General features: G+C 38.8%; 1 protein-coding gene across 1 annotated transcript in view; it reads right to left on the bottom strand.

Annotated features, from left to right (window-relative positions):
* The window catches only part of LOC111346208 (uncharacterized), a gene marked incomplete at its 5' end in the record, with an annotated part of 28,678 nt that extends 11,302 nt beyond the window's left edge, over positions 1-17,376 (bottom strand). The window contains 9 exons of the mRNA XM_088747793.1: positions 1,298-1,372; positions 3,526-3,597; positions 4,376-4,447; positions 4,993-5,058; positions 5,742-5,813; positions 6,305-6,376; positions 6,749-6,820; positions 16,720-16,791; positions 17,300-17,376. Of these exons, the coding sequence (XP_088603919.1) occupies positions 1,298-1,372; positions 3,526-3,597; positions 4,376-4,447; positions 4,993-5,058; positions 5,742-5,813; positions 6,305-6,376; positions 6,749-6,820; positions 16,720-16,791; positions 17,300-17,376 (650 nt within the window). The remainder of the gene's footprint in view (positions 1-1,297; positions 1,373-3,525; positions 3,598-4,375; positions 4,448-4,992; positions 5,059-5,741; positions 5,814-6,304; positions 6,377-6,748; positions 6,821-16,719; positions 16,792-17,299) is intronic.
* Between the last annotated feature and the right edge of the window lie 2,373 nt (positions 17,377-19,749).

The following is a 19,749-nucleotide window of genomic DNA, read 5'->3' as shown; positions in this document are numbered from 1 at the left end:
TAATCTGAGAAAGACTGTGTTGTAATGCAAATTCATCAAGTTTACGGCGTAACTGACTCTTGGTGGAATAATCAATATTATAGTCACCCACCAAAACAATATCGGAGTTTTCAGTGTCGATGTAATTTAGCGAATCAGCTAGATTTGAAATAAAACCATCGATGTTCACATCATCAGGTCTGTAAGAACAGCACAGTATCATTCGTTTGCATTTAGGTCTCTTGATTTCCATCCACAGACATTCAAAGTTATGCTTTATGAGATCAGACATAACGACAAAGGGGATTCCATCCCGGACGAAAATTAAAACTCCTCCACCACAACTTTTGGTCAAACACTGTCTATCCTTACGCACAAGCGAGTACCCTGGTATCGTGATCTCATTGTCCAAAATATTTGGAGCTAGCCAGGTTTCAGAAAGAGTCAAGATGTCAAAGGAGTGTTTGTGGACAAGTTCCTTTACATGATCGAGTTTGTTTACCAAACGATTAACGTTTAAATGAGCAATCTTGAAACCCCGTAACATGCGAACGTCAGAATGAAAATCGTTATTGTCTGACCGTTGCTGAGTAGTAGTATTGCAATGAGAGTCATCCAAACAGTCTATGCCAGGGAACAGACAAGTAAAACACATCCAGGTAGAAGATTCATTAGTTGCGAGAGAATAATATTCGTCAACGCCCATGTTCAAGCATTTAGCATGGTGCCATTTGTCGCAACCGTCACACTGAATAGCTCTTTGGTTTGAGCGACATCCTTTAGAACAAATAGCACACGGATCTTTCACCGGACCGGGGTTGGAGCTCACATCCCCGGCTAAGAGCAGTAAGTACGAGGCAGAAAGACTGACGTTAGCCAAGTAAATCGAAGCTTGAAGTTTCCAAGATGGCGACGAGGCAACACGTGTTGAGCGTCTTGGTAGACCAGAGTTTCGTCCAGGAAAGCTGGCAGAGTTTAAATTAAGGGCCAGAAACAAGTTTCCATCATCAAAAAGCCTTTCGGGTACAGATGAGTTGTCTAGCGATGTTGCAAATAACAATACTAGGACAAGAGACGCGCTACACCGAGAGAGCCAACCGATCGCCATTACATATCCTATTCCTAAGTATCTATGGGTAATTCGAATAACGCAATTCTCAACTTGCATGATTCGGCCAATTGGATTACGTGTCCGTGAAGAAGGGGGGCAACGCTAATCCGAGAACTAAGCACACTGTCTTACTTGAATGTGGAATTAACTCTCGATGAAGTTTAATCACACGTACGCCTTAAATAGTAACAGTTTTTTCAAACTCACAGGAATCGAATACTTGGCGCGATATCTTTGAATTGCTCGTTGCTCACTGTGCGGATTTTGTTGAAATAAAAGCTCCTACAAATGAAAATAGAATGAAAGAGTAACTCGTAAATGACAAACATGAAAACATAAATTTAGATTAAAAGAAGAAAGCAGAATGAGTGACTGCGAGTGAGTACGAGTAACACCGAATGACCACGAGTGACCACGAATGACCACGAGTGACCACGAATGACCACTAGTAACCCCGGCTGGTCGTGATTGACTACGAGTTACCACGAGTAACCACAAGTGACCAAAAGTGACGAAGAGTGACTACGAGTGACCCCAAGTGGGTAAGAGTGGCCACGAGTGACCCCAAGTGGGTAAGAGTGACCACGAGTGACCACGAGTAACCCCGCGTGACCATGATTGACCACAAGTAACCAGGGCCCCGTCGTTCAAAAGACAGGTTAAACTAACCTCTGGTTAGGCCTAACCGGAGGTTAAATTTCCTCACCGTGAGTTTGTTAACTCGCTGTTAACTCGCATTGTTCGAAGCGCAGTTAGAGGAAAAGTTAGCTAACCTCGGGTTAAGCGCGTTTAGCCTGCGGCTAGCATCCCATAATAAACTATTCGTACAATGTTGCCATCCTGCGATGGGCTGGCATCCCATCCAGGGGGGAGTCGAAATACTCCTAGTCGCTACAGAAACCGGAGTTAAGCACCGGCCTAATGGGCCACTAGGCTCGTTAACAGACTTTACCTTTTTTTACAATGTTGCCATGGTGAGCAAGCTGCGAGATCTGCAAAATGGCTTTCTCAACTATCTCACGCAAAGCTCGAAAACAGAATTTTAGCGCTTCAGAAATTGCCGTTTTGACGGAAAAAGTGGAAAAAAAACGTTTCGGTGATACAAAGCAAGTGTACCAACAGCGTCACCAATCAGAAAAAAAATGAAATGTGGAAAAACTCGCCGATGCTGTTAAGTCTGTTAACGCTGTTGGTGTGGCAATGCGGACAACAGCCGAAGCTCGCGAGAAGTGGCGAAACTTGCAGTGGCTGGCAAAACCTGAGGGAAATTAAAACTTGATGGAGCGGTGGTAGGGCGTGATTCCGTCGAGTGTTGCGACTGATATCACCGGCAACAAGATTGGTAATAAATAAAATAGACTCTCGTCGAAAGCGGTAACGAGCACGCAGCTCTTCGTCTGTGAAATCGTCGATTTCACGCTGAATTTCGGCTCTAAATCTCCTTTCTCGTGGTCGCCTTCTGCGTAAATCGTAAAGCAACAAGTCCGCCATCTTTATTCCTGGTTTAACAGGAGTTTAACAATTTAACCCTGTTCACACGGTGGGTTAAATTTAACCAATCGTTTAACCCGAGGTTAGTGTTAACCTTCCGTTGAACAACGCAACTAACCTCCGCTTAAAATCTAACCCAGGGTTAGGCCGATTTAACCCTCGGCTTAGACTTAACTCTCTTTTGAACAACCGGGCCCAGGTGTTTAAGAGTGAGCACGAGTAACCCCGAGTGAGCGACCACGAATGACCGCTACTCTCCATGATTGACTCCGCGTGATCAAGAGCAACTAGCTAGTATGCAGTAATCAAAGGAAGGGAGGGGTGGTGTCATCTTCCTGCTTCCCGCCACATGAATCTTTTAACCGGTGTCAATCACTCGTCACCCTTCTCCGTCAACATTTTGTCTTTGCGTTTTTCCTTTTTTGTCGTTTTGTTTTATCTTTTTTTGTCCAAAATCAAGGGTTTTTTTTTTGCTATGTATGCCTCGCGTTCTTTCCATTAATTTCCGTAACTTTCTTTCTTCTGTCGTAGCATTTTAGGTCGAAACGGGCTCATTACATAACATTTTTGACAGTTGAGTAGCTCTGAGACCTGCCCTTGGAATCAAGGAGGTGATACATTCTTTGCATATGTCAGTCTCCGGAAATGGTTTGTCTAAGGTGAAATCATAGGTCTTTAGATGAAGTCACCTGATGACAAGGAAATTGTGATGTCACTCAAATTTATGACTACTTTACTTTGATGACGCGTAGTCACTCTTGGTTGTTAGTGGTCACTCGTGTCCATTCGCTGGCGATCTTGGTCACTCGTGTATACTTTTTGACACAACCTACTCAAATGACGGAGATAAAGAACATGCCGACGAATGCGCTCTCACAAAGACCCCAGTTTTTCAATGCTTCACTAACGTAGATTAAAAGTGATAATGAGAAACAGAGACTTACATGGACTGCATGTTAGTCAATCCTTTAAAAACTCCAGGCGGCAGGTACTGAATATTGTTTTCATAAACAGCCCTTCAACGACAAAGAAGACAGATCATGATCAGTTAAAGTACAGAAAACTCAAGAAGAAAACTTCCATTGTAGAAAAACTTTTAATGGCTTCATCGACTTTTCCATGTCTTATTACAAAATATCTTTATAATCTATGTGACACTGAAAAGTAGATTGAAAATAGACAAAAACTTCACTGCTGGGGACTAGTTAAAAAATTAGGTGAAGGCAGTCAGCGGTTGCCTTGCTTAGTCCGAGTATGAGTACGCGCTGCTTTATGTACGGGAAAGAGTTGCTACATCCTTTCAGTAATTGCCTTCTTTTTCTGTCATGTGAAATCTTGTCAGTGAGATTCGAGTTAGCAGTTGTTATCCTAGGTGTTATAGCAACTTCAAACTCCAGCAACGTTAGACGTGACTCAGGTAACCTCCAATGTGTCTGAGTCTAAGCCTACCAAAGCGCATTAGTTTGAGTAATTCAACGAAACCTTGAACAAAAGTGGGTGAAGGAATAGGTCTGTTCACCCTTTGTCTTACGCCACAGATACAATTTACTCATAATTTAGAGAATTACTTATTCCTCAAGTAACAGGGTAGTTTTTTATGATTGTTTTTGGTTTCTTTCGCAATCGCATGTCCTGTAACAGAAAATTGGAAAGAACCAAATAATAAGACAGCAGCTGATGAACTTTCATTACAGATGATCAGATATCTCCAGTAAGATTACGAATCATTACAAGTGCGGTTAGGTATAATTTCCGTTCGCCACCTCGTTCAGTTAAATTACTGGGTTTACTTACAGGTCTTTCAATTTGGACAAGCCTTGGAACTGATCCGGTGACAGGGTTACGAGGCTATTGTTTTCCAGGTATCTACGCGATAAATTAAATATACGACACGCTCTGTATCACTATTATATATCACCAATGAAATACCTTGTGACTCTTGTGAGCTTTCGCGCGAAAACGTGATATCTTCACAGCGTGAATATCATGTTATCTTCACACGTGAAAATATTGCCGCTACCATGGCTACATAAATTGCACCTTCTGCTGCTAAAGTGAAATGGTCTCGTTCTTTATTTCTGTTTATATAATGAATAGAATATTACATGGCCACTTGGAGATACGAAATTTATCTTCTCGTGTTTTAAAAGTTTAAAACTCGAAGAGAAATTTGAATGCCATGTACTATCCTCCATATGTTGCGCTACCTTAAAAACACGACTTCTGATAACTCTTATTTTCTGCGTCTATTTGAAAAGTTACTGCATATTTTTTCGATTAAAATCCTTAAAACAAACTTTTATTAGGTCCCAAGAATAATCGGTAGACTATTTCAAAGCTTCCTTTTGATTAATGCTTATTAAACAAAACACGCACTAAACCAGTTTTTATCACAGAGACGAATCACTTACAAAGTCTCTATCGCGGAGAGATTTTTGAACTTTGGCAAACGCTGAAGTTTGTTACTGGAGAGAAAGCTTAAAAAAAGAAACAAAAGAAGTTGAAAAATAAGTCAACTGCATTGGTATTTGAGACTCTCGGATAGCTTTTTAGTATGTCGTAGAAGGGACCTCCAATAAAACTTAACTGTTCATTTGCAAGGTAATACATCTTAGCTAAGTAACCAAACCTTTTGTTCCTAATCTTGAGAATGTGAAAAAAAGGTGCCATTTGTACTTCGGCTGTTTAAATGGTCGTTTGCATATAATGATATGAATTCGCTTCTTCGTATTGGGGCATCGAAACTATGAATTCAAAGTGTTGCTCATATCGCAAATCAATCTTGTGGGAGTTAAACGTAACATTTTAAACCTTCCCCGATCGCTTGGCCAGAAAAAAAATTAGGTGTCCAGTAAAGTGGAGAAAAACACTGAGCGAAGCAGTCGCAATCCTTTTTTTAATATTTTCTTTTAACTGCTGTCAATGACCAAATCCACTAAAGTTAGCATTATATACCGGGGTGGAGAGGTGTTCCAATCTCTCTCTACCCTGTTACATAATGAAGCTAGTGAAGCGTATGGGGCAATTTACCTTCATATGTGGATTGAAATAGTCCAACAATTTTAGCATTCTATTTGGAATGGCCACAATGAAAGGTTTTACTGAAACCTCAACAAAAAAAAATGCACGGTTTCACTCGCTGTAACAAAATGCCACTTACAGCCTTTTCATCCGAGTAAGGTTGCCAAAAACATCTTCGGGAAGACGCTGAATTTTGTTGTTTGACAAATCCCTTAGAGTATTTATTGAGACACATAGTAAGCTAACATTTAGGAGCATAATTTCTACTTAAAAAATGAGACAGTCCCACTCCTTAACATATTTTATGTGCTGGACAGAAGCCAAAATCGGCTAGCTGATAGTACAACACTAGTTATTTTTTTAACAAGGCAGGAAATTAAAAGCTTTTTTTTGTGTGTCTCTGAAAATATCAAATATAACCAAGAATCTACACTATGCAGCAACTGGACTCAAAGGACATATTTATTCCATTTATAATGCTGAGAGACCTTCTGTAAAGACAAAAAGGGCAGGGAGACACTTCATTGTACTATGACATCTATCACTTAACCACTACTCTACTCTCAATCGGTAATTTCCAAACGAGGCTCAATTCGAAAAAGGTAGATATAAGTGATATTTTCAACTAATTTTGGACCACCAACTATGAATGTTAATATCTGACCAGTAAACCTTTTTCGAACAAAGAAAAGTCCTACTTACAGTACTTTTAGGTTGGTATCACTGCTTAGTATCCCTCGAGGCAAACTCTGCAACTGATTGTAGGACAAGTCCCTAAAAAACCGTGTTTGGAGAATGAGATGATTGCCAGTTAGGAAAAAATGGATAAACAAACAAAGATTCAATTAAAAAACTCCATTTTCAAGGGGGATGCCTATTATCAAGTTCTTCTCCCGCTATGTCCAACTCTGTCATTTTGATTCTATCTTGGAAGACTTTTTTTCTGCCGAAATTGTTATCTGATAAAATTTAGGCAGCTGTGGTTCATTAATCAGTTGCAGTAATCGTTATGTAAATAAAAAGTATTACGCTCATACATTAGAAAGAAATACAGAGGAAGATACGTCGATTGTGCAAGTAAAAGGATCATACAAACGTTACGTACAGGGTAGTAATATCTCTTGAATGGAAAAAGTTGTCGCTTACATTTCTTCCAAGGCTGACAAATCAATAAAAATGTTGCGTGGTAGCTTTTCTAGCTGATTGCCGCTCAATCGCCTACATTGGAAGAACAACAAAACTCCGTTGATTTAGTAAGAATAAACTTTGTAGACAAACAAGACTCTTGTCTAATGCAATTTTTATCGTGAAAAAGTTACAAGTGATTAAAAAATGTACGAAAAAGCAAAAGAAAGATGATCGCAACAAATAAAATTTTGACATTGCTTGCATTTATTTTATTCGAAATGCATCCAAATGACTGGCCGAGACAGAACTCAACGCATGTCAAATTCAAACTTTAACGAGACTATCGTTCAAAAGGTATTCAGCCACAAGCTTGGAGAAGTGTGTACATTGATTTTAATCCCTTCAAAAACGTTAAGAAGAACATTCGTTGTACAGCAATCAGTAAAAGTAACTTGCACCTATCTATCGGATTCTTCCTCGACTATAAAAGCTATGCGTTTGCAAGAACTCGACTGTCGCTTTCAAACCTTAGGTACGCGTTTTGAGTGGCCGACCATGCGAGAAATTTAGCAGTTTTTAAGTGTCTTCCGTCATGGTCTCTTCTACTTGATACCTCATCATAGTTGAAGTGGCTGCATTCGTGGAGAAATTCAGTGACTTTAAAGCCGAATATGATGGTAACAATTGGTTTTCTTTCGACGCTGCCAATTTGGGCCAGCACCTGCACTGAGATTCGTGACCTTTTCCTCTCTCTAATTTACGAATAATACCGTCCCACCCCATTTGCATCATGCTGCTTATGATATTTACGCCTGACTGTTGCCTTTTAAAGCAGATTTTGACATTGAAATTTCGGTTCAGTTTGACAGTGAGGTAGAAACAACCAGATCATTGCATATTTAGTGGTCTTCGCTGGACAAACCGCTGAAAGAGGGTTCACTATTGGATGAGAACCTGTGGAAAACCTGTCAACAACGTGTGAAATATTATCTGACCCAGAAACACCCTGTGAAAAAACCTGTGAATTTTGCAAGGGCTAAATTTTGGTGAAAATCACAAAATTTAAAACCTGTGAAAAAACCTGTGAATTTTAAGAACTGTGAAAAAACATGTGAAAAAACATGTGAGCAAAATTTGAAGAAATTTTGCTTTTAAAACCTGTGAATAAACCTGTGAAATAACCTCTGAAGAAATTTCACCGAAAAAATGCTTCAAAAACCTGTGAAAAAACATGTGAATTGCCAAATTGTAGATTTGGCTTTTCAGACCAGTCTAAGAAATTGCAGGATTTGGTTAGATTTTGCAATTCTTTGATTAACCAGGCCAGTTGTCTCATTTGTGCGGACATTGCCAAGTTATACGCATTGAAATCCGCAGGCCCAATTGGCGGGGCCAGTCTTGAAAATATTTGTTTGCTTTGATACGTTGTTTTTTGACAAATTGAAATTGGTTTTCATGTGTCTGTCTTGTTATCGTTAATGAATTTCATCATATAAAACATTGTCAAAGAAGCTGGGGATCCACTTGCCTTGTGGATCTGCAGGCTATTTTGACAATTGTCAATAACACGGGACACATTGAAAACTGACAATTTTGTTTTGTATGACAACAAATTGTCAAATTGTCTGCTCTTGCTCGTCACATAAGTTATAAGTTCACTTGTCAGCTGTCTGCTTACGGACAATCAAAATTAGGCAATGAGCGTGCAATAATTTCTGTGGTTATCATTGAATCTTACTTTGCTCATAATGGGCTTTAATAGGGTATACACGGTAAAATTAAATGAAAATCCAAAGAATTTTTAAATCCTGTAAAACACAAGTTTTCCCATGATTTTTCCATGATTTTTTCTCTATGATTATGATAAAAATATCAAAATAAGACAAAAAATGTTGACTCTTATAGGTATGGTGGTTCTGAAAAGAGCCGGGTGGCTCTGAAAAGAACCATTTTATTTATTAGACATCACTCTCGCTCATCATCATAAATCCTTTTTTTTATCCGGGTTTATCTCCCCACCCCGTAAATGGGGGTGGCCAAATTTACCCCATTTTAGCCGCAATCTTTTAAACTCCCCTTCTCCATTCCACCCGATTCAGGGTGTCCTTTTTCTGTAAACTAATGCTCTTGCTCTTCTTCTCCACTTGCATCTTCCATGTCCTCCTTGGCTCTCTCAACAGGGTCCAAAATTAACTTTTTTAAGCAGGCGCCAACTGGCCGCTGGAATTTTCTTTTTCAGTCACCATATGGAAAAATGTGGTTGCCAAAAAGTGACAATAAAATTTTTCCTTTGCAGCGAAACACATGCAGTCTGCCAAACCATCTATCAAAATGCAGGCTTCTTGTAATTGGTTCCATCATAAAGAAAGTAACAGTGACAAAGGGAAGCATGCATTACAACCCTGCAGAAATACAACATTTAAAAAACTAGAATAATTCTTACTTCTACACTGTTCAAACAATGAGCGGAAATACAAGAAAATTAAAATGCAACCAGGTTCATAAGGAATTATAACTGGAGAGCTTTAACTATTTTGCTGATAAATTTTAATGGACGTATAGTCACCTGGAATTATGCCAACAAGAAACAGCTTCCCAAACAGGTACCTAATCTGTCGGAGCAAATTTAGCATAGCCAGAGTAATGGGCCACATGGAGTAGGAAGTTTTATTCTTGTTGAATGGGTTCATGCCATCTGTTGATGACTTCAAAAAGATTGTTCTTTCCCTGGCACTTCTTCTGAAGGTGTTCCATACAGGAGATTGTTGAATATCATCCATGATATCAGGTTGGGTTTGATCTTTCTCATTTCCAGTAAATGACTGGAACACTTGGGCTAGTGATGCTGTCCCATAGAGGCGAGCGAAACGTGGCCCAAGTGGCAAATAAACAAAATGAGTCCTCACTATATTTCTACTTAAAAAACGATCTGAGCCACACTTGGGGCATTTCACCAGGGTGCTATACTTGTAATTGTTAGTGTCCCTAAATAGAACACAGTCACGAGCAAAGGCTTTTTTACAAGAAAGGGTTTAATAACTGAGTATGCCTCATCGTAGTTACTCGGTAACAGGTTACCCAGTGGTAGGAGACACTTCTGCACACAAAATTGATGAGAGGCTCTCTTTACTAATACCAGGATTTGAAGAAAACCACAAAAACTGAGAAGCAACAGCTTGTAAAAGTGTAATCGAACTTCTAGGATACAGTGGGGTTTAAGCAGATGTATGTTCATACACAGATGGATCAAAGTTTGTGTCACTTTTCAAAGTTTTGCTAACATTACTAAACTCATCTGTACCCTCCAAACTACAATCACTTTCTAAAGCATCATCACTTTCTACATCGTAGTCATTGTCATCATTAACACCAAGCTAAAATGAAAGATCAAAGTGTGCTCTATGTAAACATTAATACACAACTATAATGTTTTAATGTTAGTTAAGACTGCATTATTTGTATTAGCAATTAGAAAGTTAATGTTAATTAAACCTTTTCTCGCTGGCGAAAAAATGACAAATAATGACAATTTTTTTTCTTTTATTTTTTTCTCGACAGATATTTACAGTATTTAGTTGTGTTGTATCTCATTTAAAGGAGGACAAAATAAGCTTTCTGGAAAAAATACTTTCTTTACTAAGATGTATGCATGTTTAGAGGTTATTACGACGTTTCGTGCTTTTGCTAAATCTTTCCTCATGCAGAACTAAATTAACACAATCTAAATCCTTTTCAATCTCCGATAACAATAAATAATTGCCTATAAATCATTGAAATGTGGGCATCGATCTTTTCGCTAAAAGAAGGAACGATCCTAAATTGAAAAGTCTCTCTTATTAGCAGCTGCTGCAAGTCTTCTTCGACAGATTCTTGCTCGCGATCGAGCTCCTCATGATCACTTTTTGGATCCGGCACTGCAGGCTCTCCTTGTGTTTCGTCAGATTCCTCAGGATCTGACAGCGTATCTCCTTCAACTCGTTCTTCTCCTGTTTCTTGAGGAAAATTACAACAAATTTTCACATTTTCGCACCTTTCTGCTGGAGACCAGCTTTCCCTTGCAAAGAGGACAAGGGCACGAAACAGCCGCCATCTTGTTCTGTTCGCTTGAATATGATGTCATCATTCTTCTTCACTGCCATTGGCTCGCATCTATTGCACCATTTTAGGTGGGAAAATGGTGGCGCCAAAATTCAGCTCGCGCTTTTTTCTTATTCACGCCGATTTAGTCGTGAAAGAGGTAGCTAGTGCACCGTACTATGGAGTCCATAAACTTTACGGCTTTGTTTAGAAGAAAAATCGGCACCATCAGTAAAGAGCTTTACTGGCGAAGAGTTGTTGGCGCCCACTGGGAAAGTCCTCACGGCTGCTCAAAAATATTTTAAGGTCAGAATTTTGTAAAGTAAGAAAGTTTCACACGTACAACACTAGGGAACAGACAGATTGGCATTTTACCCGCCATATTTAATTTGTCTGCGTAATTGAAAAGTAAACCTACCACCAATTTGTTTTTTGTTCTTTTTGGTTTTTGTTTTGTTTTGTTTTGTTTTGTTTTTTTTTGGAGGGGGGGGGGGGGGGGGCTATTTTTCCCTTCAATTTATATTCTTACTGTGATTAAGGCAGGTTCCAAATTTTTTTTTACTAGGAATTTAGATGTACAACCTAAAGGGAAAAATTTAATGCAAACTAAAATTAAAGAAGAATTGATTTACAATATACAGTACATCACTAAAATACTACAATAAAATAATTAAAATAAACCTGTAGTAACAATCTGTTGTGCAGAAATGTTACCTGGGACATATTTTAATTTGATCATTCAAATTTAAATTTGACAATCGGGACAATATAACCACAAAAGGCGCTTGCTAGTGTGACACTACCAATAGCATTTCCTATAGAGAGCTAACAGCATATTTATCTCAAATGCATATATTTTAGTTTATGCTGAAGGAGGCCTGACCTCATTACCACCCATACTTTTACAAACTCCTTCTGCCCTCTCTTCACCACCCATGCATTCACTCACTCCTTCTGCCCCATCGTCATCACCCATACTTTCACACACTCCTTCTGCCCCATTGTCTTCATCATCACCCATACGTTCACACACTTCCTCTGTCCCATTATCACCACCCATACTAGTGGGCACGAGTTCTGCACATACACAAAACAGTACTAATCCAGCTATCACACCATGCATTGGGCACAGAGGGTATGTGAATGTGCCTGTGGAATCCTTTACACCTGCAGACATCTTTAAACCTGTAACAGTCACGAGCAAGCGGATTCGCAAAGCAAAAAAAAACTGTTGATTTATAAGTTTAAAATGCCACATAATGCAATTAACTCCAAAGATTCAAAGATATAGAATTTGGAACTGCCGAGATGCTGTAGAAAAAGAAAGCTTAAATTATGTGTGTTAATGCATTTTTCCTTTCATGTTGGTGTAAAACTAAATCCATTTGTAACCCAGGCCAATTACCAATTGTAGCTGTTACGCAAAATATTGACATATTTAGATTTAAATTTAGATTTTGACTTAAGTTTGAAAAAAGTAATTTAATTTTTGGAATGTTTCCTTCTGGTATGTATAATGGCTTTATCATTATGTCACCAGGTAGCTTATAAAAGAACTATTTGTTTTAAGTGGTGTGTTTTGATAGAGCTACAGAGGGAGTTAACATACAGAGGTAGCTTTTAGAGCAATTGCAAATGTAACTGACAGTATTTTCTGTAAACTAAGCCAATTTCATGTACATCCATCATGATGTTTAGCAAAATGTGTCCAACTTGGTCTTTTTTGATGTCATTACTATTAAATTTTAACATTAAATGATGCTTGATGTTTTGGTCAAATTATTGTAATTATCGTAAATGAACATGTCATGAAGATTTACTTCAAAGGATTCAATATGATGCCAATATTGTGCATGTGGTGGCACTGCAGTGGCTTGAGTGCACTCTCTCGATGAGAGCTAGCTAGTGAAGTAGTTGAAAGACAAGCAAGGTTTGATTGGTATAGAGAAAATTAAGAAGGAATAATTAACAAGATCTTACAAAGGTAAGATTAATGTGATGATATAAGGACAATTAGTTGAGTACATGTATATCTTCAAAAATATGAGTAACCAATCCATAATACACAATTTAAGGTCTGCTAGTCTAGCTATATATAGATGATACAGACGGAATATATATCATCAAGCTCCTCATGTGTGTATCGATCAGTAAATGTAAGGTAAGGGTGACTATTTTGTAACCTGTCGCAGTTAAAAAAAGTAATCGTGTGCATACAAATGTATACAAGAATCGTGGAGTCGGGTCATCTGAGTCAGGTCATCTGGTACTAACAGCTGGAAACAAACTTATAATCAATGATATTTCTGTACTTTATTTTAAAATATACGTCCATGTGGTACTCATCTTGCTAATGTGACAGCTGAACATTTTGTCGTTGGCATTACAAAATATTTCAAACCTCATCAACTTTCACTAATATAAGTTACTTTTTGCACTGTGCAAAAAAGAGCTTTTTCAGATATCTTTAAAAACTAATTAATAAGTCTTTGGGAAGGTGAAAAAGCTCCTAATTTGTCTTAAACACTTTAATCTAATTTTCTCACAAACTTTTATGGATTCTGCACATCTCACAAGCTGTCCTTATGAAATTAAAAGGCTGGGAAATGTGTGCGCTGTTAGTACCTCTTGTGGTCCCATACAAAGCCATAGAAAACTTTCCTAAGGCTTTGTATCAGGGCTTTTATCTGGAGTATATCTGGTAGCACTCCAGGTTACTTCATTATGTTTGCCGTGAGATGTCATAGTCTTGCCAGTTTTTGACAGAAAGGTTGTTTACCTAAAAGTAAACCAGAACACCAACATCGTGAGACCCATGCATGTCTCAATTGTCAAAAGAAGGAATGTTACTTATCAATGACAGGTCATTGCTTGTCAAACTTTGCCAATGAATTAACAAACACAATGAAATCAGTTAAAGGATTGTGAAAAGTGCCATATATATGTTCACACTGGTTTTGAAATTTTAGACCCTGTAAAAAAGCTCCTGAACAAGATTCTTCTTCACAGGTTTTATTTCACAGGTTATTTCACAGGTTGTGACCATGTGAAAAGTGCCTTGTTCACAGGTTTTGAGATATTAGACCCTGTGAAAAAACATGTGAAAAAGCTCCAGAACAAGATTCTTTTTCACAGGCTTTTTCACAGGTTTTTTCACAGGTTTTATTTCACAGTTTTTTTCACATTTTTTTTCACAGGTTTTTGACCCTGTGAAAAGTGCCATGTTCACAGGTTTTCAAAATTTCACACCCTGTGAAAAACCTGTGAAAAACCTTTGAAAAAACGCGTGAAAAATGGTATTTCACATGTTTTTTCACAGAAAATTCATAGGTTTTTCATAGGTTTTTCACAGGTTCTCATCCAATAGTGGGTTATCGGATACCATTTTCCACTAACTGGTGCTGTAAACAACCTTGGCTGGAAATCTATGTTCTTACTCTGCAGCCCACTCTGTCTCGTCTTTGTTGGACCTTCTAAAAACGACATGAGCCCCACACCATCGTCATTTTTGCATAACTGAAATCATCCGTTCCAATTTGTTCTTGAAGGCCACGAAAAACAAGGGACAACAATACAGGCTGCTGCAGTGAACAAATGAGAGCGTTCGGAGTTTTAGAACTAAAATTTTCTGCCTTTCATAGTACCTATTCTTCCTCTCCAGGACTTCCGCACTTTAGTCAGACGTGAGCCCATACAGCAATGGCGAAAGAGTGGACTCTTCATATGATTGCCTTTCGACTGCAGCCATCGTCCCTGTTAAGAGTCTCTTAAGCTATCTAGCCCGTATTCTCAGCCATTTTTGGGTTTAGAAACTTTCGAGTGATCTGTTAAAACTTCTGTGGCTCGTTTTCCTCGATTTCGTTGTCGATATTCTTTTTTCAAACAACTTACATTCGGCTAGGAAGAAGTACTCTTAAACACGAAGGCGCGCCATATAAGGAAGCCTTCCCTGGGAAGACCTCGGCTCATTTTTCACTCACCGTTGACGTGTGCGGGCCAAATTTAAATGCTGGTAGACGAACAAAAGGAGCTAATGAGATATCTATTGTTTACTTCCACCAGCATGGTGGCACGAGGTAACGCGCGAGCCACCTACTTCGATCTCAAATTTACCGCCACAAATAATGAGACAGTTTCCATTGGAGAAAGGAAATAGAGATCTCAAAAATTCTTATATCGTGATGAAGACATAAAAAAGTTTTAAGGAATCCGCCCGCTGTTCACTGCTTTGGAGTACATACATACATACATACATACATACATACATACATACATACATTCATACGTTAAACAACAACAAACATATGAAACATATGTGTGAACTGCGGTTATGAGACGTATATGAGAACGATCCTTCGCAGTAAAGCACTATTTGAGCAATAGTGAAAATCAGACCTGAAAAAATTTCAGGCCTGTACGGGATTCGAACCACTGACCTCTGCGATACTAGTGCAGCGCTCTACCAATTGAGCTAACAAGCCAACTGGGAGCAGGCCATCAAATTAATTCGATATAAACCCGTAGATGATAAATCAAACAACAACAAACATATGAAACATATGTGTGAACTGCGGTTATGAGACGTATATGAGAACGATCCTTCGCAGTAAAGCACTATTTGAGCAATAGTGGAAATCAGACCTGAAAAAATTTCAGGCCTGTACGGGATTCGAACCACTAAGGTCAGTGGTTCGAATCCCGTACAGGCCTGAAATTTTTTCAGGTCTGATTTTCACTATTGCTCAAATAGTGCTTTACTGCGAAGGATCGTTCTCATATACGATACATACGTTAGTTGACCACTCCCCATGGGGGCTTTTCAAGGCCAATTCCTACCCATCCCACCCCAAGGGAGGACATCCACAACACAGTAATCTCGTGCGTGGGAAATTAACGTCTCCTACCCCTAACCCTGCAGGAGACGGTGCCTACGGTTTATTCGTCCTTATCCGAGAAGACTAGAATATCTATCTATTTCTTGATTATAGAAAGGTAGCAAATTCTTCTCACTTATTTTAAGACCACGAGTATCGGTCCGGTCGGGGCTCGAACCCTCGACCTCCCCACAACACAATCCGGCGCTCTAACCAGTAGAGTAGCTGTAGCTTAAGCTGACTTGACTCTGAGAGTTCTACATCACACGACGGTTGATAGACAAATGGTCCAGTGGGACCTAAGGCTCCTTTTATAGCGCGCCTCCGTGTTTAACTTTGATTGGTTGTTTGTTAGCATTCCGGCCATTTTTTCTCTCACACCTTATGTCCAATTTCTGCGAGAGGCGTCATTCGCGGTAGAGCTGATCGGAGCCTTACATAATTTCATGTGCAAATTCAATCAGTACGTTCAATAAATAAAAAAATTGGCTATGAATTGACCATGTCTAAAACCAGAAATAAAAGCATTTGTGGGGAGCGGAGCCTGAAAAGAAGAGTTTTGTGGTAAACAAGACAATATTGTCTTTATTGAAGGTTATGCAAGAGGTTCCGACACCAGTTCCTTTCCGGGATTACTTCCAAGTAAGTTATAGCAGAACCCACACTAGGGTTGATTGGAGTTTAATTTTAGCAAGGTCATATCGAATGAAATCAGTTCTCGCATTTTATGTTGTTTTCTCCGCCTTCAACCGGTCCTGTGATTCAGGATGTCTCAAAAAAAAAACAAAGGTCAACAATGACAACTAAGTGATAGATGCATTATGTCTGACACCTCTCAGTGTTAGTTCACAGGTCGACTCTTGATTGGAGGTTTCATTTGACGCTGAAGCGCGCCGGGTGCAGGTGAATGTGCCGCCAGAACGTTCGTGTGTTGTAAATGGACTAACTGAAACTAGGTTTCCATGTTGAAATGTTGCGGGTCATTTCTGTAGTTCAGATTTTATTATTGTAGGTATAAGTAAAAGATTTACCACTTACAGATATCTAAGCTTATCCTGCTTAGCAAACAAGTCTTCAGGTAACTTTTTGATGTTGTTGTTCCCCAGCCACCTGTAAAACACCATACTCAATTTTTTTCTTAGCTTGAGTCTGCCGAGCCACAGTGTTCTGTCACTGAAGGCAAGCTTTAGAAATCTACCTATTGTATACCTTCAACAAATAGAATTCTAAGATTATAATCTATTACAAACGTTGAACTTAACATTGATTTTGTAAGTCATCTATTCTGTGTTTTTAAGTTGAAATCGCGTCTTGTTATGGTAAATCTTGATGAACTACGGGACATGGAGAAGAAACCCGAAGTGATTTATAGATTTCTTTTGAACAAAGCACCTTCCGAGGAGAAATAGTATTGTCGGGCGGGAGGTGTCAACCTCCTGTCTTTACCAATTTGTTCAAGATGATTTGTTTTAGCACTTGTCTTTTTTACAAACTCAGGTGGTTAATTGGCATTCATTCTCATTTCTAAAGAAAAGGCTCGAAACAATTTTGGGAAGGTAGAAAATCAATTTAAGTGAACGGCAGTCAACTGTCGAAAGCTTCAGGGCCCATTACTTACAGATCGATTAACTTGAAGCGCTTGAATATATCAGAAGGCAGAGTCTCCAGTTTGTTGAAGTCCAGGGTTCTGTGTAGAAAGATAATGACAATTGGGAAGTAGCGAGCAGGTTAAAATCCTAACATGACGCAATATGTTGGATTTTGAAAGACATTTCTCAACAGTTCGTCTGTCATCTCAAGGCTAATTTTTTTGATATTGAACTTTAAATCTTTTTCACTTTTAAACTTTGCGTTGATTGAACTAAAACTGTCAGAAAAAACTGTCGAAACATGTATTTCAAATTCAAAGCTGTTGTGTCTGGAACGTTGTTGCCCGAAGATTCAAAACATGTCTCAAGGCGTGAATACTGAAAAAAATTAAAAATAATCTTACTCGATTTATCAGTGAGAGAAATGTTTGTAAAAGCTTATTTGTTTTCTTAGACTCAGGAAGTAATTTTTATTCTTTTTTTCTTTTATTAATTTCAATTTGCATTTGCTCGACGATGAACGTGCCTTGTCAAATAAAGAATGGTTCTTACAGCACTAATGAAAATTTCCTGTGCAGTTTGCCATTCAATGGTTTTAATTTTCAGTCTCCATCCTGGAGAAGGGTGCGCTGCTAAAAGGTCTAGGGACCTTAAGTGCTAACATTATTGCTCATCCGAAGATAATAAAAATTCAAAACTACTAAACTTACAAGTTTTGAAAGCTGGACCGAAACCACGCCTGAGGTAGTTGTTCAGAGGAAAAATTCTTTAAGTTGTTGTTGTTCAGGAATCTGCATCGTTACAAGGGAACAATATTAGTAAAACATTAATGGCTTGATTTGATTTCCTCTGCCGGATGCTATTGATACAGACTTAAAGCACAGACTAAAAACCCCTCTTTGGCTGATTTTAATTGAGCCATTATGATGAGGGGTTTTAATTCGGTATCTACGTGCCAATGAGTAGAACACAGACTGTTTGGCTTCTCGCATTTTCTTGGTGGATGGAGTTTATATAAATTATAAGAAAATGACGTAAGAAATTACGGAAGAAATTATCTTTTAAGGAGAGAAAACTACAAATCTTCTCGTACTCCTTTTTTGGTGGAGATTTTAGAATCCTACTGCAAAATATTATTACGATCACTAAAAGCAGCATCTTTAGGAAGAAAGGTTGGATATTTAAAGCAATATCTGGCACAGACAATACCTACGGCGGGTCTAAATTGAACTTTCCTTTATTCCTGGTATAGCCATCTTTGATTTTGGTGGCAGCGGAAGGCTGAGTAGAGAAAGCAATTTGTATCTAGGGGGCGAGCGACGGTAAAAAATAAGGAGAGGAGCTGGGGTGGGGGAGTGAAAATTACTCGCCCTTCCCGCTCTTTCCTCGTCCCCCTTCCACTCTGACTGCAAATCAAACATGGAGTTCGGATAAATGATCACGAGCTTATAACCTTAACTCGGCCTTAAAAGACGCTTGCACTGAAGGCTACTCCAGGTACTTTTCATCTGACAGTATAGCGTCAATGATACTATGAGGTTTTGGTACGGAAGGAAAAGTCACCCCCTCGATTTTGGTCTGTTAGACAATTAAATTATGCGTTAAAACTTAGATTAAACGTGTTATCCCATTCTGTCCCACTAGGTTTGCTTCTGTCCCCAAAGTCGTGCTATTTTCTTCTATTCAAATATCTGGAGGGGTGGGGTGGAGGGGGGTACAATGGCTGAAATTTTTGGCCGAATACATGGAGTAATCAACATAATGCAAAATGACTTCTGTCTTTGGGCCGTACAAATATTATCTTGCTGGTTTTCTTCATTTTCGCTCCATTCGGAGAGCAAACGTACAGAAGACTATTACAAAGGAAAGAAATTACAGTGCCTCAAAGTCTTAAAATTGACGACGGCAACAGTCCCAACGATAGATATGATTTTAATTCTTGTATTCAAACTGTTTTTCTTGTATCTTTTTGGCTGCCATTTGGTTATGTTTTATGCATATTTGGTGGCTCATTTACCATGGTTTGTGGTGTTACAGATTTCATTGGATTTCACCTTTTTTTGTTACGCAATTACCTAGTGAGAAATTTCGCTCCTGGCTTGGCCGCGCTTATCTTATCACATGTAGCCCAAGCTCGCAAAATGAGTCCCCGTGAATATGCACTGAATATATATGCTTTATTAACCAAGCGTGTGGTAAAGATGGCTGGATATTGGCCGAGTTCTTCTATCGGGTTTGGACCGAGACGAGCCCGCTCGTCTTTTCACAAAACTCAGGTTTGTGGAATATAATGTGCTTCACTTGTTTAGATCAATTGTTTATGATAACGAAGCGCGTAAGTTCTGCCTCATTTAACAGTTTTTTTACCCTGAAAATTATTATTCAGTTCTACACCTTTGACACAATTTATCGGTGGAAAGGATGGCTTTGGAATAGCTGACTCGTTTGTGAAATTGTTTATTCTGTCGGCCAGGGAAAT

This window comes from Stylophora pistillata, chromosome 1 (assembly GCF_964205215.1).
Source record: "Stylophora pistillata chromosome 1, jaStyPist1.2, whole genome shotgun sequence".
Taxonomy (NCBI): Eukaryota; Metazoa; Cnidaria; class Anthozoa; order Scleractinia; family Pocilloporidae; genus Stylophora; species Stylophora pistillata.
This window is presented reverse-complemented; position numbering and strand designations above follow the sequence as displayed.